A 24,876-nucleotide genomic window follows, 5' to 3' on the forward strand; every position below is an offset into this window, starting at 1 on the left:
TACACATCCCCAAAAGGAAAAACATGTCATATGGCACACAATCATCATTTGTCACTTTCAGGCAACGTATGCCAGATGGGGTAATGCAGAACTTCTTCAAGGTACGTTAGGAGCCGTCCCCCGAAAAATTGCGTCCCAACAAAATATGAAAACGTTTTCGATGGTTTCAGGTCGTTTACACAACCGACACGCCACTGGCCATAGCACATCTACACCTTTTTCCTTAAGCTAAGCTTTCGTATGCAAAACATTGCAGTGCAATTTAAAGAAAAAAATATTTACTGAAGGGGGAATGCACATACGTTTCACCCGTTTCAATACATCACGGCCCTCGCTGCAAGCAACATTCCTGTACAAAGGCACTGGAAATATGCTTAACAACAAGTCACGTTTTAGTGTTTTCTTGGATACCACACTGTTAGCAAGTCCCGTGTATTTGGCGAATATTTGGGGTGAAAAACACGCTATTTACACAAATTACCATAAATGTACACGATGAGTAACGGATAATTCGTTCAGAAATCATGCGAGGTTGTAAAAAACGTGTTTTGGTTCGGTCATACACGCATAACCGTGTAGCCGACCTCGATAACACGCATCGCCCCCGGCGACGACCGCGGCATTGCCGGCTATCGAAGCACCGGAATGCTTGGGGACACACTTAGAAAGGACCGTCGAGACAAATGCCGCGGAAAAAAACATGTCTCGGAGACAGATATGCACCAAAAGCAATTGCGCCATGTCGCAGGACGTCGGCGAAACCCACCCTTACTGTGCAAGCCGCCCCGCCATTTTCTGGTCGATGGCAATGCGGCTTCCCTCATGTCGCCCATGTTTGTATTTAGTTTAGGGGTCTTGATAACAGTTTCTTACACACCACAAATAAAGTCATGGGTCTAATTATTCGTTCCAAACAGTTAAAAGAGATATAAAAAGCGTGTCCTCGATGTGAACACGTGACATTGCAGTTGGTTTCGTTTTTGCTTCAACCTTCAACTGCAAGCGATCTGGCCACGGCGCAAGCGCAACGCCGATGTACGCTGGAAGCAAGAGCCGGTTGGCTTTCGTTGTTTTTGTTTGACCGGAGAAAATCTGGCAAGTGCGCATGGCGCCACTACTGTTTTGGTTTGACGGGACGCGAGAAGCTTCGCATAGAGCTTCGGAGTTTGCGAGCAAATAGTGAAGACATGACCGGAGAAGTGCCCCTGTGATGTTCCCGGAAGACGGAAAGTACCATTCGTAATCGTCGTGTGTGTTTTGAAAGCGAAGGGAGCCACAGGGTCCACGAGTTCGCAACCACAAGCCAAGGTTCACGACAGCGCGGCGTTGACTTCGGCGATCTCGTTCTGTTTGGTGCAACCCGGCGATGCGAAAAAGAGCTGAAACGTTCGTCGTGTGTGGTGCGGTGCTTTGTATTCCGGGTCTGTTTGAACCACGCTTTTAACACGGAGCGCAAATTGTTTGTTGCGGGGTGGAGATTCAACGGGTATAGTCGCCTCGTCGTCAGCTGATCCGGTCCAGCTGGTCCGGGAGGACGCATCGAGCGTTTTTAAAAGTAAGTCTTTCTTCGTTCCGTTTCAAACTGTGTAAATATCCCGACACATACCGTGAGTAAGAAGCAGCGGGCGTTTTCAACAAAATTACGTTGTTTTAATTGAATAATAGACTCCGGATTGTTGTTTTAAATCTGCCGTTTTTTATGCTTCGTGTTGGACTGCGTTTGCACAGCGACGCACACCACTCGAGTAGATGATTCGGTCCTGCAACGAGTTTGTTGCGTCAATCATGCGGCGTGAATAAATTAGGGCAAGGTTTCCTACCTCCCCACAGATGCATGCACTGAGACCATTTTTTACGTTGTGAACGTAGTGCTCTTTCTTTATTTTGGAAGGGGCGTTGGTGCATTTATTATAGTACAATCACGTGAGAGTTGAGAAATTGGAGAGCGAGCAAGCTTTCCCAACTTCGTCTCTTTCTCTCTGGCTCTGCCCTGTTTCAGTTTCAGTAGGCATATTTACTAGCAGGTACAAACTGCTCTAAAGCAGGTAAAAAACGGGAAGCTTAGGACGGTGCGGACTCCGTGTTTCGCGCTTTTCGCAAGGTGACAGGGTAAATGCTTTTGTGAGATATGCGGAATATGCAAGCGATTTTGTTATGCCCGTCGTTTGCGTCTCTCCAGCAAAACGAATAAGATGCTACAAAGGCGCAATCACAAGTCAAGATATAAGATAGCAGTGCGTTTGCTTCGGTGTTCCGTGTAGCTGTATTTTACCCTGCTCTCTGCAACACCGTGTCATGACGAAGAGCTGGAACGGTCACGGTTTGTGCTGGCCTCCTGGTTGACAGAAACCCGCTTCGCCGGCATCGGCACCGAGTGCGCTTGGGCTGTTGATGCTCAAGCCTTTCATCCGCGGCTTGTCGCCAGCTCATCCTGCTGCTCAACGGTGAGGAAGCGGCGAGAGTAACCTCGGAAGTGAATGTAAATCCTCGTTCATTCAGTTATCCGGTGTCAAAGTGTGGAAGATGTCCAACGTGTACTGAAGGCGGGAACTACGAGCGTTTTGCCTTGCTTTTATAACCGAAACCAGACCAACGAGATAACTGCCTTGCGTAGTCTAAAATGACGGAAGCAATCAGTTTCAACAGGTCAAGTACGTCACCGGGGATGTAGGCGAGACGGTGCACACTGTTTAAACACTTGCAGTATCCACGAGTGGTACCAGGAAAGCGACGTCAACAGAGAAGGAGCTCGCGATTCAGCATAATGCACTGCTATACGGGCCCGTGTATCTTCAAATTTCGGGGTGGTGGCAGTATAAAAAATAGACGCATCAGCGCCCCACACCAGCGTTCACGAATAACACCGGTCACAAACTCCCAAGCCTTACCGCTCCACTCGACACCGACACGACATACGACAACAAACTGCATCAAAACGCCCCAAAAGTGAAGGCGACTGCTCCCGTACTGCAACTAGCGGAAGTGAAGTGTTGGGCGGATGTCCGGATGTCCTCCACAAAAATATATAAAAAATGCTTTGCGCAAGGATCATTTTCATTTATTATTGTATACGTAATGACAAAATCCCAATAATTTGTTTTCCTATCTGATTCAAGCTATTCGGACTGCTCATAACACTGGTTAAGCAAGAAAATAACAAAAATTTGAACTTTTTCATGACCGGTTTAAGATTTATTGTTAACATATCGTTATTTATTGCAACGGACTAGCATTATAAATTTTGCCTCCATACTTTTTAAATGCTAACAGTTCTAACACACGGCTGTCCATTGCGCCGCGTTTTGTGTATTCTTCTATAAATCTGTAATGGTCAGCGACCGAAGAGCTCACCCGCACATGTCAAGCTTATATGCGCCGCGGGGAAAAATGGAAATCGAGTAGGAAGTGTCGGGCGTAGTGTCGGTTGTTGTGTTTGTGTACATGTCGATGCTGTGTAGTACGTGGTACTGGTGTTGCCTGCGTTGTATGTAGGGTTGCTGTGTAGTCGCGGTCGCTCGTAGTGTTAACAGACTCGTTTTTTTTAAATACAGGCTACTAGAAATCTCTATAGGTTGCGCAAGTTACCGCCCGATTCTAAATAGTTTGCTCAAGTTATTTATCCATGTGAGTTCGGCATTCGTTTTATTTTTTGTCTAGCGGCTCGTTGAGGCTACCGACACCGCCGACCGCCGACAATGCACGTACGTACCTTTGCAAGTAGCTACGTGCTACGTCCGCCGCTTGGAGACATTTTTACTGTGTATAAAAGACATCGACCGAGAACTAACGCGCCCTGTGTGCTTTCAATTCGGCTGAAACGCGCGCGGCTCGCTGGGCTCGTCTCTCGCCTGTTCTCGGCCGCTGGCCGCCATGTTTCATAAGGAACACGCTCGAAACGTTTTTGCGGAAGGCAGACACGGTGTAGCGTGTTAAGTTTACTCAGCACCTCATGTGTAGACGAAAAACACAGATGGCCTCGTGTAAAACGAACACGTTTCGACGTGTCCGCTATGGGACAACGGTTTACACGTCTGGGCGTGTTATTTTTGCTAACAGTGCACCGACAGGCAGTCCAACGAAAAGCGCGAAGTCAAAAAATGCAGGCCATCGACGACCTCTTTCTGGAACCCGTAAAGCCGTGATGGCTCACCGCCCCAGGATGACACAAGGAACGATGGCAAATGAGGTGACAATTTTGTTTGGGTGAACACGCGTATGAAGTGGTGCTTGTGATTGCGTAGAAAAAAAGAACAGTGTCACCAACTGTCGCACAAACAATTGAGATAACCCTAGTCCCTCGTTACTCACACAATGAAACAGATTATCACGTCTCATAGGCTCCCAAGACGATTCCCAGGTAAAAGTAGCGAATACGCGATAAAACCTATGCACATTCATACGAGCTAATGAATGACTTGCAATCCTACACCATATTTTGGATATAAGAAAAACATTACAGACAATCGCACGCGCGAAAATGGACAGGTCACGCCTCTTCCAGCGAGAAGCAAGCCTGTCGAGGTCGGTGGCGACACCCGACCAGTAGCGCTTGTTTTCGCGATAACAATTGAGTGGCACGCCAAGGTATTTGCACGGTTCGCAATATCAGCTAATGCCTTCATAGTCTGAAGACGTTGTAGCCCCTGCCCCATGCCAAAAACCACGGCACTTATACCAGTTGCCGGACGCGCCTGCAGCCTCACAAAATAACAAACTAAACAAATAGCGGCACTGACGTTCTGCTTATTCTTACAAAAAAAAAAATACGCAACGTCGTTTGCGTAACTCCTAACTTTCCCTTGAGCACCGCCCAAACTAAAAACAAAAAAACCGACACTGTTCGCTGTTCAGAACGCTCAAACAGAAAAGCTCCAAATATAAATTGAAAATTGAAGGCGATAAAGGGCATCCCTGCTGACGGAGGAGCGAACACAATTATTGCTTCAGTTAACTCCTTGTTGACGATAAGTCACGTCGTACAGTCTTTGTAAGCCATTTTGGCACCCTCCAAGATAACTGAACCAATATGGATTCGCTCCAGAACGTCAAAAAGAACGTCGTGTTTAACACGATCGAAAGCTTTGTCGAGATCAATCTGAAGTATGTCAACTTGGTCCACGCCGTCATCACATGCCCCTAAAAAACTATGTGCCACATGAATGTTTGCCGTTATAGAGCGGCCCTGCATATGCCACAGGTCTGGTGTTCACCTATAAGTTGACGGGCAGCGCCCTGGAAACGTCGTGCTAGGATTTTCGCGAAGATCTTGTAGCACACGTTACACAGCGTTATATGTCGGTAACCTGTGACTTTCCGCAGCTTATCGACGGCATCACTTTTCAAGATTAAAACCCTGTACGGTCGTGTGAACGAGGGTGGTAGCATTTTACGTTTATACGCTTCAGAAAAACAGACACCACAAAAATGTGGCTACAGTGCTTTTGAACTTTTAAAAAAACTCCGCCCCTAAACTATCTTGGCCCGGCATCTTTGAGTTGGGCAGATCGTCAATGGCCCTTTCTATCTCCCGTGTGGTGATAGCCTCCTCGAGCCTTTCTTGCTCCTCTTGGTCGAGCTGAGGAAGAGACTCAAGTAGTCTCACGCAGGCGGGGTCCTTCCTTCCTTTGACTTGGCTATCGAAGAGCTGCTGATTGTGCTCGACGAAGCTTTTCCATCATGCTTGGGCTCGTGCTGCTGACTCTCCGGTACTCGATTTCCCCAATCTCGTTACGTAGCGCGTACGTCTTCTCGTCAGCCGAAACGCGCCTTCGTCGGTTGCTCTCCTAACAAATACGTTTCCGAGCGAGCTCGCACTACGGCACCCCGGTAACGTTCACGGTGCAGCTCGTCTGAGCGTTCCTTGGCTCCTTCCAAATCTTTAAGACCAACGTCAGGGTTCTCACACTCGTCTCTCGACAGTACTGCCAAGTCGCCGTTTAAGCTGCTTTCATAGCGTCGAGCCTCAAACGCTAAAATTGACGACCTTTCCACAGCTGTCATTTTAAACTCTTGTGTGCGATGTTCCCACGTCTCAAAAACGTCGTCCCCCGTTTGTTCACGAGAAATTTGGAAACTGCTGTCTACTGCTTCTAAGAGCGTTTCATCACTCAGCAGCTTCAAGTTAGGTCTTCAAATCTTTCAGTTGAACAGCTTTGCTGGCGCCCTGTCACATATAGTTGTTCATACCAAACAATGGTCCAAAAAAGAAAAAAAAAAAAAACAGGCGTGACGCGGTATTTCCGCAGCATGGTTTCTACTGAAGCCGACAGGTACACTCAATCTAAGCGCGGGTTCGACGTTGCTTGGAAATGTGTGAAACGAATCTTTGGCGTTTCGTTCCTCATGGTTCCGGCATCTACCAAATCAAAATCCTCGAGGAGCTCGCTCAAAACGGGAACACATCTATCTGCTTGCCGCTGGTACGGCGCCCTATTCAATTCTCTCACGTCGCCGTTAAAATCGCCTACAAGCACAACGGTCCTACCGTATTCCACAAAACGGCGTAAGTCAAAGAAAAATGAAACCCAGTTTTTCATCGTGCTGGGGGCATATATACAAATAAGCCGCCAGTGAAGTGTTGCAAAATAAAAATCGCCTAAAATGAAACGCCCTTCCTCGTCAGTCGTGACGCTCAGCTCTGACAAGGGCAAGGGCTTCCTCAAGTACAAAAAACAACCTCCCGAAAAACCGACAGCATGGGTAACGCAAATCTCGTACGTAAGTAAAAAACGGTTTCAGTGCGTTGGCTACCTGCTCCTCGTCAGCCATCTTGGTTTCTTGCACAGCTAAAAAATCGGGTCTCTCCTTAAATAGCAATCGTTGTGCTTGGTACTGTTTCTTGCGTGAGCTAAGACCGCAAACATTTAGCGTTGCTACTTTGATGGCCTCAGCGAGTGCAGAAATAGTAGAGTCACTACGCAGAACTTGCTTTCACAATCCTTCGAAGTCCTCGTAACCAGGCGTTGCCGCCTTACTGACTGTCACGGCTCGGCCTTCCATCCGGGAGCTTATAAGGCACCGCCTTAAAGGGGCGATGCAACTATTTTTGTATTTTGCGCAAATACCGCTTAGAACGGATCCCTGACGTTATTGACCTGTGAAATACTCGTTCGTTTTTCACCACACGCAATCGAAGTCGAAGAAAAAAATAAAGAAAAATTAGCAGAGTTCACCCCCTCAACTCGCAGCCAGAACTAGTGGTCACGTGATCTGGAGGCGATTATATGCCTCCAATGTTGATCATAGCCATGCGCGGGGGTTGGCAAGGCACAGGACACGCGCTGAGTTCCAGATATTGCTATAGTTTGGCTGTTGTCGTCATTGCAGCGATTGGGCACAGGACACTACCCGAATGCTTCTCGAGCTATCGATTAGCACGAGCCCAAATCGAGTGTCCACGCCATGCTCGGATCCAATCTATGAGCCGCATTCAAATATCGTCACTGGGCGGTACTGCTACCGCCCAGTTACGTCCTCAGGTTTTGCGAAGGAGAGATTGAATGGAGACACTCGGTTTTGTCCTCGAAATTACACCGCAACAAAGTAGTTTCTTGGTCAGTGGCGTTGCGTGTGAATATCCTTGAGTCCCACTAGTGCCAGTAAGCTCGTGTAAAGGGAAAAACATTCCGATTGAATATCGTTGTACCGCCCCTTTAACACGTCCTCTCCTGTTCTTTTCTATCCCCATCCAATTAAGGGTTGGGGTCGGGCGTCGTGCCGGGTGCTAAGGGCCTGTCCTCCAGGCTTTAGTCTCGTCCATGACGAGGCCGCCTTCAAGAGCCCTCTCAGCCGGCGGGGGACAAGATAGGACCGCAACGGCCTCGGTCGACGTCATCTCAGGAGTGGACGTACCAGGGCGTTGCACAGAGACGGCAAGTGTAGACTTTTTGACGTCTGCCGTGGTGACCTGCGGTGAGGCACCGTCTCCGCCTGGAAGCCCCTGTTGCGGTTGGACGTCGCGCTGCAGTCCTCGGAGAGCCAGCTCTGCCTCTTCAACCTCCATGGTCAGCGGCGACACCTCGTCCTTCTCAGTTTCGCCGGTGACACGGGCGTACGTCTTGACGCACTATTTCTTGTCGTGTCCGAAGCGGTTGCACTCCGAGCACTTCGGTACACGGCAGTTGCGTCTGATGTGCCTAACCCGGTTACAACGCAGACAGACCGGCGCGCGCCTTGGGACGACAACGAGGACATTGCCTCCGTGGAGCCTCCGCTGGTGCGGTAAACTGACGGGCGTGACGCCGTTCCTCAGCGTCATACGGACGATGCGCGTGGTCAATTCGATGGCCTCGAATCCCTCGACGCGCCACTTCTCGCGGGAGACTTCGATAACTTTGCCATAATGCTCGAAACGTTTACTCACCGCGTCGTCGGGGACGTGTAAGGGAACCCAGTGCACCCGAAGGCGCACTTCGGTGGAACACGTGCCTATTATGACACACCGCAGACGTTTCACTCTCAGTTCATTCGCTTTCAACAGTCGTTGCTTGGCGTCGGGCATCCGAAGCGTGGACATCCAAACATGGTTCATCTGATATGCGCCTAACGAGGCAATATCAGACAACACTGCGATTCGCTTTAGTTCCTGGCGAAAGTCTCCTGTCCGATACGGACGCCCCTTGAGGTCACAGTGAAGAAGTAACAACATGTTTGCCCAGTGGGTACAGAAGGCAGAACAATCTTGTATTCTTACGAAGTAGTGCCAGCAAAAGACAAGGAACCACGGCCGGCAAGGGCCGCTATCGCCGCTCCATCGGAGCTAGTTACCCTGCAACGTCTCGTGCGAGCGCAGAAGCAGAATCCGCTGCCTACTTGATCAGCTGCGTGCGCGGCAATACAAAGTCATTATAGCCGTAAAGATGGGCAGCATGACTCCTTTGGGGGTGTTCACTATTCTAGCGGCCATGACTGAGTCCATGGCTGCTGTCGGTGAGTGGCCACGGTTTCTTATTTTTATGTTATTTTTTGCAACTTGGATTTTACATCATTATGTTTATCACTCTTGGTAGCCTACAAGGGTGCGCTTGTTCTGGGCATACACAGTGAACAGCGTACTCAAATATGGCGTCCAGAAAATACTCGTTCTTTAACGCAAAACATATAACTTTTTTTTTTTGTGGGGCGCAAGGGTTATGCGCAAATTCTTTTAAAACGGTATAGTAACAAGCAAAAAACCAACGCGCTCAAATCACACGAAGGTTCAACATATGGTGAGAGTATTCGTGTTTCTGAACATTAACTGTGTTGTTGTGCAATGATGAGTCTCACTTAAAAAAAAAATTGGGTTGTGTGTGTGTTTATACAGCCTAGAACTTGGTCTGCCTCACAGGGGCGACGAGTCTCCCAGCTGTAGATGAGAAATTTAGCCAGTGCGGTACAGCCGCTAGCCTGGGGTCTTTAACGAGCATCACGCAGTAGTGATACACGACCGCACGCCGGTACGATGCTCATCCAGATCGAAACGGGCAGGGGTGGGGCTCGAACCCAGGATCCCTGGATTCTGCAGCGCGAGCTTTCGCTCCACGTGCTCCGAGCTGGTGTGCGCAGAGTCTCACTTTATAAAGTTAGGATCCTGTTAAAATGCTCTCACAGTAAAACCGCAAAACGCTTTATCGTCCTTTTATAATTTTGCGTCCACAGCCCATGTTGTAAACTCTGGCGGGCCGTGCTACGCGTTGTGCATATACGTCTCGCGCCTTAGACATCTGTCCGCAATTTTCTAGGCGTCCGTGGCATTGTGACAGATGAAGAGAACAACGCCGTGGCCAATGCGTCCCTAAAGATCTCCAACCGTAGCATCGGCTTCAGAACAACGTCCAGGGGAGAGTATTGGAGGATCCTCAGACCGGGTCACTACACCCTCGAGGTACGTTCAGATTCGAGCAATGCTACTAAATGACCTCAGTTGCGGAACTGTCCACAGACGGTGCTTCTACGCTTCTGCACACTCCCCCAACCCTCCCACCACCACTCCCGACGCCCCGTCCTCCCGTCGTTCGAAGCACCACCGTGGCTATAGAGACGGCTGTTATAGTAACTCCATGAATACAAATGTTTTGAAGACATACAGCGTCTGGATAACGCTTCGCAGGAGCATCTCCAAATAGTACAGTTTTGGCGCACAGTTTCTAGGTGGCGCAAGCCGCCACCAAATTAAAAGGGTTCAGCCGTATCCATTCATCTAGAGTCGTATGCGTAGAAAGTTTCGCCATTTGTTGGGATGTATAGGAGACAAATGAGAAGGCGCCATTGGCTGAAAACGGGCTGCGCGTGTTCCAGGGCCTCTTCACACATTCGAATGTGGCCAACCAGAAGCCGGAGATAATACCCTGGCGGTTGTCGCGAGAAACAAACTTAATAAATGCGTCGGAGTAACTCTCGGTGACTGAAAATAGGGTGCACGTGATGTTTCAATTACGGTCATCCAAAATCATGGTGCAAGAGCGTGACTAGTGTAACGATCGACATAATCCGTACGCCAAGCGCCGAGGGCCGGGAATCTTCCGTCCGATTGGTCACACACTGTCCAAGCAAAAAGAGTTGAACGACACTTTCGTTTCTTACATCTTTCTGCATGATCATGATCGAAACATCACGTGCACCCTGTTTTCAACCACGTAGGGTTTCTTAGTCTAACTCTTACGCGCTTACTAAAACGATTAAGACTGCTTCTCGCTACCACTGCTAGGTTTTCTTTCCGGCTTCTGGTTGGCCAAGAGAGAATGTCAAGCCCTCTTTCTGCGTCGGGTGCAGGCCCTGGCTCTGCTTGCGCCTCCTATTGACCAAACTATCTCTATACACGACTCTGCATTCATACAATCCAGTCATCGGCGGACTCGGGAGAGAGAAAGAGGAATTCGTTTCTTCACGGGATTTCTGACACTGAGTTTGCTTCAGGCAATGCGGTATATTGAAAGGATCACGCTGACGTTCTTGCTATGGCTTATCCAAATGCCTTGAGGAGGCTAACAAGTATCATGTCTCTTATTTGTCGATCGCTCGCATAATTTAGTAGCACGATCGGGTTACAAAACGCAGGCTCGGAGTTTTATACATTTCTACACAGCCCTGATTTATAGTCGACTACTGATGTGTGATCAGAATTTCGAGCTGGTATCTCGGTATAAATGTGATTGATGCTCGTTGATTCAGTTGTAGGTATGGCAATAGCAAATCGAAACTGTGAAGATTAGTCGTACCAAACGCTACCTGCCATTAAGCTTATAATTAAATTCGAGTAGAATCCGATCGACATTGTATGAAAAATATAGAGCTAAGGCTGTTTTTCTTATACATCAATGTGCAGAAAAGCGCTTGCAAGAAGTCAAGGCTCGTGCGACCGCATAGAAGCTACTGTGTACACCCACGCTGTAATCGCCGAAGTCTGCTTTCTAGAGAAGGTTAAGAAACTTTTGCACTTTATCTTTTACTATTACTGAACAACCGGTCGCTTCTGGTATAATGAGGGGTTTTACTGTATTGCACTTTTCCGTTCAGAACGCTGCAACTTAACTTGACTTGAGTTACCGAGATTGTGGGATAACAAAAAATGAACGGAATCAAAGCTTTGCACCGAGACCCCCCCCCCCCCCCCCCCTCTCTCTCTCCGATAAAAAAAGAAATACGAGTACTTAAACCATTTGCAGTTTACCCAGTCCAATTTAGATTCACCACATTTAAGGAAATTACGGTACACCACAACGGCACCACATGCGCCTGCACACGCAAGACACATACGTGCAAATCCCGGAGTCACATGTCGGATTCGTTGCACTAATTTGGCTAACCATCGAGTTTTTTTCTATGAACATATAGATGTATTCAGGCCGCTAGGTTTATTGTCGTATGTAGGCAGCCATCTTGTTGAATTGTACCCAGTTTAGGATCAGCGGCAACCAAAGCAGGCGTAAGACTACGTGCAGTCCCAGAGGGTACGCAAACTCTTTTCTTGTCTGTGACAGATTTTCATTTCATTTCATTTATTTACCTTGAGGATCCGAGTCCCGGTATTACACAAGGGTAGGTAAATTAAAAGACACTTGTTTGAACACAAAAGTAAAAATCACAAAAACATGGTGCAAATGTTAGATGACAATAACAAGTTAACCAATCACAGTACAAATTTATAACTCGTTCATTTCCTAAAAAAAAACAAAAAAACACTGACAAGTTCACAAAACTTAGATATGTTAATTTCTAGTACAATGTCCTTGGGTAATGAATTCTAATCATCAATAGGAATAGGTAGCATGGAATTTGTGAAAAACAAGGATGAAGTGCGGATAAATTTGATTTCACAGACATTTTCAACCCTTGCGGAAATTCGATCTGAAGCGCTGAGAAAGGCCATTTTCATCTGCGGATTGTGATAATATATATTATGAAGAAGGGCAAGTCGGGAGAGCCTTCGACGAAGAGAAAGTGTTTGGAGATCAGACCGATTACGAAGTGAAGTGATACTTGTGTAGGAGGAGTAGTCGGAGTGAATGTGCCTTAGTGCTCTGTTTTGAATTTTTTCTATTTTGTTAGAGAGATAATTTTTAAATGGTGACCAAATCGATGATGGGTATTCCATTTGTGAACCAACCAGGGTTGTGTAGGCTAGCCTTTAAATTTCGGGCGAACGGAGTCTGAGGTTATGTTTTAAGTATCCAAGTGTGCGGTTAGCTTTTAGGACAACTTCGTTAACGTGGTTGTTCCATGTGATACCGCTGGTGAGGTAAAGTCCTAGGTACTTATATGATGTGCAGTGACGAATGTTATTGATACCTAGCTGGTATGAAAAGTTAGACGAGGTGGTTCGACGAGTGACTGTTAGTTACTTTCACTTTTCCATTATTAGGCTCATCTGCCAGACATTACACCACTGTTCAATTATTTTGAGGTCATTGTGAAGTATTCTATGGTCATCTGGTGTTTTGATGGCCCTTTAAATGACGCTGTCGTCTGCGAAGAGACGCACGGGGGATGATAGAAGCTTTGTTATGTCATTGATGTATGCTAAGAATAATAATGGGCCTAGTACGGTTCCCAGTGGGACGCCTGAGGTGGCAGAGGACCTGTATGACATTTTGTTATTGATGACTGATGACTGGGGAACTCTCTGGTCCAGTCTGTTATGTTTGGAGAAAGTTTAAGGCAAGATAGCTTTTGAATGAGGCGTTGATTAGGTACTTTATCAGATGCTTTTGAGAAATCGATGAATATATTGTCAAGTTTGGAGTTTGATATCTAGGTTAGTGTAACAGCTGGGTTTTTTGAGGAACCCATGCTGGTTCGAACATAGCAAGTTATTAGATTCCAAGTAGTTAATTACGTTCGACTATATGATGTGCTCGAGAAGCTTGCAAGGAACACTGGTGATTGATATGGGGTGATAATTGCCTATTAGGTTGCGGTCCCCGTTTTCTGAATCGGCAGTATTTTTTTTTTTTTTTTACATTCCAGTCATCCGGTAGCCTCCCCGAATTTAATGATTGGCTAAATATTTTACACAAGTAATCAGCCACTGTTTGCTTTGTATTTTTAAAAAAAATTTTGTTTATCAAATCATCGCCAGCGCTAGAAGCAATTTTTAGATTTTCAATTGCTTTCACGATGCCGGGATATGAAATATCGATTAGGTTGATTGGCGCATGGTCTAACGTGTTCAGATTATTTACGATGTCACGATCCTGATGTGTGAATACTGAATTAAAAATGCGTTAAGCTTTTGTGCTCTTTTTTCATTCTCAAATTTCACACCGTCGTCATCAATGAACGTCAATGCGTTCGCACGTGTCGGGTTTATAATTTTCCAAATTTTTCGGGGGTTGTTTGTAAGAATATTTTTCAAGGGATGTTCGAAAAACTTTAATTTTGCTTGTACGACGGCATTTTTATATACCTTTGCATGGCTTCCACATTTATCCCGAAGGCTGTTATTCGAAGGCGATGATTTTGAGTTTTTAAATTGTCGTTTTTTTGTTGTTGTTGTTCATACGACTAATTATTTTCGTGAACCATGGATTGACGTTCTCCTTCTGATCGTATTTTTACTCGTGGTACATAGGACTTGCAAATTGAAGACATCATACTTTTAAAGCGGCCCCAGTTCTCATTAATTGAATTCTGGTCAAAGGTGGACATAAATGAACAGTAAAACGATTCTAAGCCCTCGTTTATTACCTGCAGTGATGGTTTGCTTTGTTAGAATCTATGATTTATGTATGGTATGCAGACTTTCGTGACGTAGGAAGTTCAGCGAAAAATGTATTACTAAGTGATCACTCAGCCCCGGAAGGTAGGAAATGCTGTTGATGTCGCTGGGATGAGACGATAAGCATAGATCAGGGGTGTTGCAAGAAGAACCTAGAATCCTAGTTGGTTGGTTTATCATTTGAACTTAGTTGAAGGTTAAACATGTGTCAATGAATGCACGTGACGTAGCGCATCGTGACGACAAATAAAGCCAGTCAATATGCGGATAACTGAAATCACACACAAGTGTCATACTAGCTCTCGGAAACTTTTTGGAGAGAAACAAAAAGTGCGTCATAAAGTTCCGTAACAAAATCATGCGAATAATCTGGCGGTCTATCGCCAACTCCAGCTAAGGCCTGATGAGATCGTGATGATGCAACCACACAAACCATTTTCAACGATGACGGCACTGCTACCCGATTACAAGATACTGTGTTTTTGGCGGCGATAAGAACGTCTTTCGTCTCTATCACACCTAAACAATGCGAAATTCATGTTGTTGTTTTTTTGGAACACTTCTATATCTTTTATTACTGGACGTAACCAAGTCTCTGTTAGAAACACTATGTCAGCATTTGCCGATTCAATCAATGAATGCAGTTCTTCTCGTTTTGAATGTACACTTCTAATATTTGTAAAAATAACCGAGTGCGAAGTGTTTGGGAAAAGCGGGGCAGTAGAGTAATTTAAATGGGAGCCCGCACTGATATCCACCGGTTGTACACGTCGTGGCCGGGAAACAATTTTTCTGGGTTGCTATATTTTAATTTCAACCACTGTCTAAATTCTCGTTAAAGACAAAGCACTGTTCGCCAATGTAAAACTTGTCTACGCGAAGTCTGTAACGAGCCTGTCGCGTTTTGGCGAATTCCAATAGTCTCCGTCGGACCACCTGCACAGGTCGAGGATAGTCCTCACTAATTGCAAAGCCGCTGTTCTTACGTTTTGAGCTCGAACCTAAAATCGCTTCATTCTGTTTATAAAAATAAAATTTGACGATAATTGGCCTATTCCTACCTGCCCGAAACGAACCGATACGGTGTGCTCTGTCTATGTTATCAGGGCTTATTTGTAGTTGAAGTTAAGTGGCACACAGCTCGATTACGTGTGACTCGGATTCAGAACAGGTTTCGTTTTCCTTATCTTGAATCCCAAAGAATATTAAATTTGACATGCGTGACTGGCGTTCTTGTGCGATACAGCGTTTTCTTTAGTTGTTCTAGTTCGGTCGGCGCTGACTGCAACTCGGATTCGGCTTTTTGCATGGTCTCTTGGTTTAATCCGGTACTTATCAAATCTATCTCTACTTCGCTTACCCGCGCATTCAGTTGGCGCACCGATTGTTTCGTGTTGTTTTGTTTTTCGGTGAGTACCCCAATTTGTCTTACTAACTCAGTTTGACCATACTGTAGCTGTAACACCGTGGCGTGAATCTGAGTGAGCAAATCTGCCTTGGCCTCTGTGAGAGGGCTGGGATTCTGCTCTACGTCTCCGGACAGTACCAATAGCAAGTTCGACAAAACAATGTTAGTACACGAAAGAAAGTACACTGACAACCATTTTTGCGAGTCACAGAAGTCGTTTGGGCACGACACCAATATCAAACAGCGATTACTACTTTTGATAAACTTAGAGTGATTTAGGTAACTAACCTGTACAAATAAGAAGCTTGAGATCATCGTGCCACGGTCGGTGTCGTGCCCTGGTTCACCGGAGGGTGCCTGGCGCTTATATTTCATTGAGCTTGATGTCACCGATGCTTGTTCCCAAGCAGCACAGAGTTGGCCAGTCATCGGCCAATGGCTGGCAATGGCCCTTGGCCAAGTGGCCAGATAGTGGCCAGAGACTGGCCGGTGACTCGCCTTTATCTGGCCATTGGCCAATGGGCATCAGCCATCGGCCAAGCATTGGCCAGTGAATGGCCACTCTATGGCCACTGGCCAAAAGACCATCGCCAGACATTGGCCATTGCTTCGCCAAAATCCGTGCTGCTTGGGTTGCCAGCAGCTGCGGTACGGGCCACGAACGAGAAGGGGTGCTGGAGTCACCGGCTGAATCATCAGAGCAGGCAGGCTCGCCGGCACAAATAAGATGTTGCGGTCATTTGTTGATTCCGTCCTACTCATGGTAATCGCGCCAAAAGCCTCGATGTTGCGACCGGCAGTGAGTAGCACCATCTGTACAAATAAGAAGCTTGAGATCATCATGCCACGGTCGATGTCGTGCCCTGTGACAGATGATGCGGAGGACACAAGGAATATAGAAATGACTAATACCCCTGTCAGACGGGCTAGTTTAGTGTCACTACAAGCGAGTGCACTTCGCCCTTAGTGTCATTTCTGTAGTGTGCACACGGCTCTTTCCTGCGGAACACACTTCGCTTGAAGTGAGTTTGACGAACTCACTTCGCTCGATCGAGTGCTTGGCATCAATAAGAATGTTTCAATAGTAAAGCATAACAACAAAGAAACCAAAAGCGTGACGTAAGTTTTATTTTATAAAGAAAAAGAAATTTGTGAAAGAGAGGACATGTAGAAGAGTGGCATTGCAAAAAATTAGTGGGGTGGACTTGGAGTTTAGGCTGATCCACTGGGCTCATCTGAACCAAGATTAGCGCCGCGCGAATTGATAAAAATCGACGACAAAGCAAGTCATTCAACGGTTATCTTGGTTAGCGGAAAATGATGGAGCGTACTTTTGTTTCAGCAAGTAACTATTCGAGACAACAGGATAATTATGATCTAAATAGGCAGTTTCAGGGCCTCCTCGTAGGCTTCCATGGAAGAAAGCGGAACGCTAAAGTTGGATATGCTTCGTTCTTTATCTTGGCTTGCGATGATCGATCAGAATCATCCAATTGGCGTAAAAATTCTTTTTTAATGTAACGTTGTTTTAGAGCACAGCTCCTAGGAACCCGTTTCCGAGTTGAGCGGCGTCGGCGTAACCGCGCGTTGCATTAAGGGCTGTTTTCCAAAATGACGTCGCACGTGACGTCACTTGTCATCACGTGAGACGTCACGAGAGTTAAATTTTCCCGCTAAATTGTGCGGTAAACGTTTTTGCTAAGTTTGGTGGAAAATTTTTCTGCTAAATCTAGAGGGAAAATTTTACCCGTGTGACGTCACGTGACGTCACACTTATAATTTCAGGTGACGTGTCATGTGGCGTCACACGCCAATTCAGCGGGAAAATTTCCCGGCTTAATTTAACGGGAAATTTATCGAAAGTTTTACGCTAAGTGGGATGGGAACAGGAGAGGAGGATGGGAGGGTACGGAGGGGGAGCAGCTGCATACCCTCCCCTTCGTACCCTTCCCCCCTTCTCCTCAAGAGCTGCGCTCCCATTCGGCATTACAGAGAATTTTAAACGGCAAATATTTTTAATGTGTCTTTATTAACGGGTATCGGTGGCCGAGTGGGCTAGCGCCCGCCAGATCGGAGTACGTGGAGAGAAAGCTCGCGCTAGAGATCCCAGTGATCCTGAGCTCAATCCCCAGTTCTGTCCGAAGAACACACTTCCAATTAAGTGAGTTCGGGGAGCACACTACGCTCGCTCCGGTAGACCAAGTGTGTAATCTCGATAGCTGTGTTCAAGCAGTAAAAATAATAGAAGAAATTAACGCTGCGTAAAATTTGTATTATTTTTATAGGAGTGATATTAGATGCGCACTTGTTTTCTGTTGGCAGGAAAGTAGCGCATTGTAGAAAAAACAAGCGGCTAAACTAGTTTCCAGCCTTGGGCCCTGCGCGACAGCCAGCGACGGCAAGGAGGCACCTGCAAGACTTCACCAGGAATCTGAAGGTGGCAGGGGAGACGCGAAAGGCTTGCTTGAAATGGAACTCGCCCAAATGGGGCAAGGTGTCTTCGAACCACCGTTCGTTCCTCTGGAAAGTCCACCGTTCTCGACTGATCACGGGTAGGTTGTCGGTCATGAGAGCGGGTATGGTGAAGGCATTGGCCTGCAGCTGCTGATCGATGTCACTTGAAATTCTTGCCTGTGCGTCGGCATCCAGGTCTAGCATGCCTCTCATCTGAAAGGCGCTGGGCTCTCACGGAGAAAAGTGACCCAACCACGCGCTTCCTTTTTCCAGAGAAAGAGAAAAAACTTTTAATAAACAATTAGTTTGGCTGTTCCGAGGCGAGAGGAGCCCTCATTCCAGGGCCCCTGTAGCTGTCGCTGCGGCACGGGCCCGCGAGACCAGATTACGCTGGTCGTCCGGATCCCAGCTGGACAGCGCAGCTTCCCACTGCTCGGCGCTTGGGTTGGGAACTGGGGGGAGGGGGGGGGGGGGGGGCAGCCTGAATCTTAGGGCATGCCCACGTGATGTGATATAATGAAGCTTTTTCGGTTCACAGGGGACATTTGTTTTCCAACATCGCGGATATCGCCTTCCAGCTGGTCCTCCACACACTCCATGATGTTTCGTTGTGGCGAGTGGCGAGTGGCCGAGTGGACTCGCGCACACCAGCTCGGAGCACGCGGAGCGAAAGCTCGCGCTGCAGAGCCCAGGAATCCTAGGTTCAATCCCTACCCCTGCTCGTTTCGACCTGAATGAGCATCGTACCGGCATGCGGACGTGTGTCACTGGCTTGTAATGGCTGCTCGTAATTATCAAATTGGATTTAAATTTGGATTAAAGCTCGTGAGTTAGCCTAACAATGTGTGGTAACGTGTTTCCAATAAGACGACGAAGTTATTTATGAAAAAAATGCGTGTGCACTCTAATATTTTGCGTGCCCATTACTTACCCATCGTCATTGCCATCATTTTGAAGTGACACTAAGTTTTCCCGTGTAGCACCAACACACTAGGAGTGTGTTTCGACGGGTTGAAGTGCACTCGCTTGCAGTGACACTAAACTAGTCCGTCTGACAGGGCTATAACTCTTCAAGGTTCCAGTTGCACGCCATGGCAGAGTGTCCTTTATGTTAGAAAATAACGCTTTCCTATTTAAGAGAGCTGCTTCCTTTATGAAGGAACAACAAGCATAGACAGACAGCCGTAGATTTCGAATACAAAACACAAAAAAAAAGACAACGAAAGAAACATACAAAAAATTCCGGGACACCTAAGCACTTCTTACGAGATGTGAATACGAAAGCATGAATGTCGAATTGAATGTCGCTGAGTGCTCCTTCGAGTTTTATGGTGCGATTATTGAGGCGCCGCAATGTTCGTCGGCGCCAAGAAAAGCACCCGCTACTCCCCACTCCCCCCCTCTCCCTCCCCCGTCCACCCCCTCGATCCTCGGATGTATGAAGGATGGATGAATCCGGCTGAGCCCTTTGGATATGGCGGTAGCTTACGCCACCTAGCCATTTTGTATTACCATTTAAACTTATAATATTTAAATGTGAAAACTATATTCCCTCCGAACTGAAAAGAAAGTGAGGCTATAAAACCCCCTTGCCATCAGTTAATACGAAAATACCTAGTTTTCTCTTGCTTTCTGCCACCATTTACTCAATCTTTGCTTGGTAATCTCTACTGGCTTGAAATCCACTCTTCCTCCGATGTCTCCAAAAACCCAATGACTTTATTAAATCTATGTTGTCTTCGGTAGACATAGGATGAAGCCCTTTACAGTAGAGTATCAAGTGCTCAGCCGTCTCGTCCTCCTCTCCACAAGCAGTGCACACTGTATGCATTTCCTGGTACTTCGCACAGTATGTTCTGGTTCGCAGAACACCCGTCCTCACCTCAAACAACGATGAGCTTTCCCTAGCACTGTCATAATTGCTTCCTTTGGCAATAACTGTTTTGTTTAATCTATTGGCCTCGAGATCGACCTAGAGGTGGCGCTACGGTCGCGCTATCATCATCATCAAAGCGGGGATAGGAGAGCGGCCGCCTCATAGGCTCTCCACGTTCGCGCGCGAGACGGCGTATATTCTTGCGTTTATTTTGTCGCATACTATGGGTGGGAAAACAATTCTTGCGGAAAAGGATGCGGTACTGTTCGCTGCTTCAGCGAAGATCAAATCGTGTTGCCAGCGTGCGGCCTAAATTTATATAATCGCATCTGTGGGTGCGTCGTCTGCTCTAGGCAGACGACGCACCCACAGACGTTGGAAAGCATGGATCACCACGACTGATGCCTGTCTCCGGCTGAACTGGATTATTTAGTTAAATATTTGTTTCTTTTAAAATGAATGTATCGGTTCATCAACGTGGCAATTAAAAAAAAGATAGGTTCCAACACAGGTAACATAATACTGGTACTGTGGGCTGTGAAATCGCAGCTTCTATGTTTTTTTTTAACTTCTAGCTTTTGCAGTAATAAAAATATTTGGAATAAAGATAAGTTAGCGCTGTATTAGAAATTACCATGCAATTGCGTTCCTCTGCCCTTTTACTGTGCCATAGTGTGGGTAAGGTTTTTGGTGTCTGAAAAAATCTACTGCGTTGCGATGAGGACAGGGTGTCTCTCCTAGTTAAGATCTGCAAACTGCGCGGTTGGCAGGACAACTGAAACAAGTGAAACAAACTGTTCTAATATCCATGACTGTAATAAACGGGTGTAACCGAGCAATGCAGCAATGTTCCTGTTATTAAATTCTTTTCTCGGTAGTGTGGGTTCACCCGCTTCAATTTTCTTGGTGAGGGCCGCGGATGTCAAGAGGCTAATACTATAAATTTCTAGCTAAATAATCTTGTAATCAAACACTGTAGACTCTGCAACCCCAACAAACGACGCGCACCACGACACAGACAGCATCGTCCGCAGTGATACTCTTTTACTGATGAGGGCTAGCGACCTTCACGATAATTTCCGATCACCCTCCGCCCTCACCTAACGTATATCAAAACTGGGCAGTTCATCGATTAACCTTCAGATTATTCAAGTAATGCTTTAATTGCATTTTTTTTTTGCCGGTTAATGTGCCGGTCTTGTGCTGGAGAAAGTCTACAAGGAGTAAAAAATGCCTACTTTAATATTTTTGACGTCTTTATTTCTTTTGTGACACTGGCTTGCACGGTAAACTACTTCAGCGTGCTTGTCATTTCACCGGGGGTGATTATACTGTTTAAATAATACCTTAAAAAATACTCCATTTTAAAAGGCCTCCCGTGTTCATATTTATGTAGGACTCACAACGTGAAGTTTTGAATGGGAACGCAATATGGCCATTTATGACATAGTAAAACCAGTAAAAAAATGTGTAGTTTTAACGTCTTTCACGCAATATGACCGGCAAAAAATCAACATTTGAATTTATTGATTGATTAGTTTATTAAAGGATAGCGATCAGTCGGGTTAATTTTCTAATCAGACCACAGACCCACTCAACATTCAATACTTTATGAAAGCCACGGTTTGTGCGAGATAACAAAACTACGTGGGACCAGCGATTGTATACAAACCGGCACACTAAGATTGTGGAAACTTCCGCCTTAATAATAATGGCTTTGCTGAATTTTTACGCATGGGAAACGATACAACGCAACCTTTAGTAAGAAGAAACGGCAACAAAAACATAAAACATTTAATAAGGAATGTCAAACTCAGCCTGAAACGGGCTTGCGTCGTCGAGATCCATGCTTCTGAGCGTTCGCCCGTAGGAGACGACGCACGGCGGTATCCCCGCTTTCGCGCGTTTCCAATTTCGGCCGCACGGTGGCGACACGGTTCGATCTCGAGGCGAATAGCTTTCCATGGCCGTCTTTGACTGCCATGGAAAGCTATTCTGTGGCCTTAACTTTTTCTGTGGCCTTAACTTTCTTCTTAACTGAGACCTGCTCTTCCGTAACTCCACTATAGCCTAAAAGCTTTGCTCTTAATTTCCTAGTACGCTGTCTCCACTTTCTGTCTATACTCCTCATGTATAAATAGCTGAAAACCTTTCGTGCCCATTGCTCCCCATCCATTTGCCTCAACCGATCCTCAAATTATATCTTGCTCACAGCTTCCCTGCTCTCAAATGACGCCCATCCCATGTCTCCATGTACTCCCTGTTATGGCCTTTTGCAATGTGCTTGTTAATTGATGAACAACAATGGCCAAAAACAGCGCCGCGTTCCCGCCGACGGTGTTGTTACTGAATGCTTCTTGGGACAACCGCAGGTGACGGCTCCTGGCTTTCACACTTCGAAGCAGGACTTCATCGTCTCGGACGAGCAGATCTCTATTCTGAACGTGACGCTCAAGCCGCAACAGCCAGTGTCTCCGCCTAGAGTTCCCCCCCATCACGGTAACCCACCCATCTCCTACGGTCATCCCGCTCACCGCCGAGGTACCGCCAGATTACAACGAAGACGACGACGATAACGTCGACGAAGTGTCTCACGATGTAATCGGTGACGTAGCCGTTGACGTTTCTGGAAATTACCAGAGGCAAGAATTTCGCGAAGAGGGCGGTGTCGCAGGACGTCGTGCTCGGCCTCTGCATGGATGGGAGCATCACGCGAACGTCTTTGTTATAGGAGTTAGGTCTGGCACCACCAGGAAACGACCGAGTCTCGTGGAGTTAATGGTAGTCGCAGCTTCGCTGCTCTGGATGAGGAACAGAGGCACCAGCTAGTCAATGGCGTGAAATATTAATTTATGGATTTTCGGAAAGTCTCTTTGAAAGCAAGGAATTAGACCATAATTCCTTCATTCCAATGGTGTTATCAATATATGGAGAAGTGGTAATTTAATCACGCAAGCAATTAGGAAATTTTACGGGACATTATTCTCGCGTGGCATGCATCGTGATGCTATGTCACATGTCACGCGAAGAGCAATGTATCTTCAAAAGAGACGGCCTGAATTCCCGATGAATGCAGTGCCAATCGCTTAAACACCATCTGTTTGTTTGTTTCTTTTTTTTAAATCGGGAAAGCAAGGTCGCTGTGAAACATGTCATGCAAACTTATAGATAAGCGAGATGCCGTACACCATTGCCCAGAATATTGCTATTCCCAAAGATCTGATTTCGAGCACCTGCGTTGTTATGTACAACACTGACGTCCTAGTAGACGCTGACATTTCTGAGTCGAATTTGCGATTTGAACGGTGAAGTTTTTTTCATATCAGGGCTATTGTTTACCACCTGTCAGTAGTATAGATTTGGGTTGTAGTACCTCAGGACTTGAATACTGCAGATCAAAGTTCACGCACTCTTCAGCAATCAGCGATTGTGAAGCTACTTCTAAAACTGGTTGATATAAACAAAAACGTAAAAAGCGTAAAGAAACCACGCACATTGGAATAATGTTTCTACTGAGCCTCATGTTGTCAGAAGCGTTTTGTCATGCAATTTTCATGCCTGGTAATCCCGACCAGGAGCCCTAAACTCGTGAAACACAAAGTTAAAGCCGAAAGTTCACGGAGCGCGCTGATTGGACGTCCGCGACAAAAGCGCAAAGTCATCGTCGTGGTTGTCCAATCGGTGCGCTACGTCAACTTCGGCCCGAACTTTGTGTTTGACGAGTTTAGGGCCCCAGCGTGAAACTGATAATCTCAGAAAATGAAAGCAGGCGGTGGGACGCTTGCGTGCAGTTTACGTAGATACTTTTCTTTTTAATTTCTCATCGTCAGTGATTGAAGATGTTTGCTCAAAAGTTGAATGCACTGACATCATTTACACGTATCTCTTTTTTGGCCGTTTTTGGCATTTGCACTTGTTTGTTAATTTTGTGTGTGTGTGTGTGTGTGTGTTCAGGCAACGCAGGAAAACACTACCACTTATTGCGAAAGGTTTTTTATTCCTATTTTGCGCGAACATTCATAGCAGATATGCTTAACTACTTTCTTGTCATCGCTTTGTCTGAACATCCTTAAGTCGCCGTCCCACTGCTTGTACATCATACAAAGACAGTGTTCACTGCAGAAATAACGACCCGAACTATTTGCAGACGGCCTTGTACGACCGATGTAACAAGACCGTCGTACAGGGCAGAAACAGGCCTCGGAGTGACTCGGACAACGTCTGCGTTCTGTCTTTTGTTCAATGCACTGGCGGCGCGACCGCGCGGTTTCATGCATATGTTGGACACTCCGTGTCTCGTGTTTATACCTTCTTTGGTGTGGGTGATGAAATCCCCCAAACAAACAAATGTCTCGCAGAAACATTGTTCCGACTCTTCGTTCAAGTTATTTCCCTTGTAGTTTCTGTTAGTCTCCACACTGGAGGTTCCGACCGACCCGACTAAGCCAGAGTCTCTTAGACTCGACTACCCCGCCGTGTCCCCACCGCGCCAGTTGTTCGATGGCTTTAAGGTGCAGCCTTTCCCCACTGACAACGGATTCGAGCTGTCTCCTTTCCAACATCACTAACATCGGCGTATCGAACGCTATCGCACTCATTTATCCATCATGAACACACACACACGCGCGCACACATTAGATAGTTAAGCTCATTCTTCATCCTGTGCTTGGGGACGAGTTCATGGCATTTCTAATAGATAAGTGGTGCCGATGAAAGGCGTTTGCGGGTTTTGTGCGATTATCATCCGCTAGAAAACGTACCATTTTTTATGAGATTTGAAAACTTAATTAAATTGCTGGATTAAAGAAAATGATGCGCAATTTCTTTGGGTTTTGAATGCCATCACCCAATTAAATGGGGTATTTTACAAAAAGCGGCACACTGTTTGTGAGGAATGGCGTTTTCATTTCCACAGTTTTGTCACAAATACTTGTCTCCTGT

General features: G+C 46.4%; 1 protein-coding gene across 1 annotated transcript in view; it reads left to right on the forward strand.

The window, feature by feature from the left end:
- The window catches only part of LOC8041229 (carboxypeptidase M-like), a 45,900-nt gene extending 21,397 nt beyond the window's left edge, over positions 1 to 24,503 (forward strand). The window contains exons 7-9 of the mRNA XM_029991050.2: positions 9,723 to 9,865; positions 22,308 to 22,428; positions 24,355 to 24,503. Of these exons, the coding sequence (XP_029846910.2) occupies positions 9,723 to 9,865; positions 22,308 to 22,428; positions 24,355 to 24,503 (413 nt within the window). The remainder of the gene's footprint in view (positions 1 to 9,722; positions 9,866 to 22,307; positions 22,429 to 24,354) is intronic.
- Positions 24,504 to 24,876: the final 373 nt, after the last annotated feature.

Source organism: Ixodes scapularis, unplaced genomic scaffold (genome assembly GCF_016920785.2).
Source record: "Ixodes scapularis isolate PalLabHiFi unplaced genomic scaffold, ASM1692078v2 PGA_scaffold10__122_contigs__length_95168666, whole genome shotgun sequence".
Lineage (NCBI taxonomy): Eukaryota > Metazoa > Arthropoda > Arachnida > Ixodida > Ixodidae > Ixodes > Ixodes scapularis.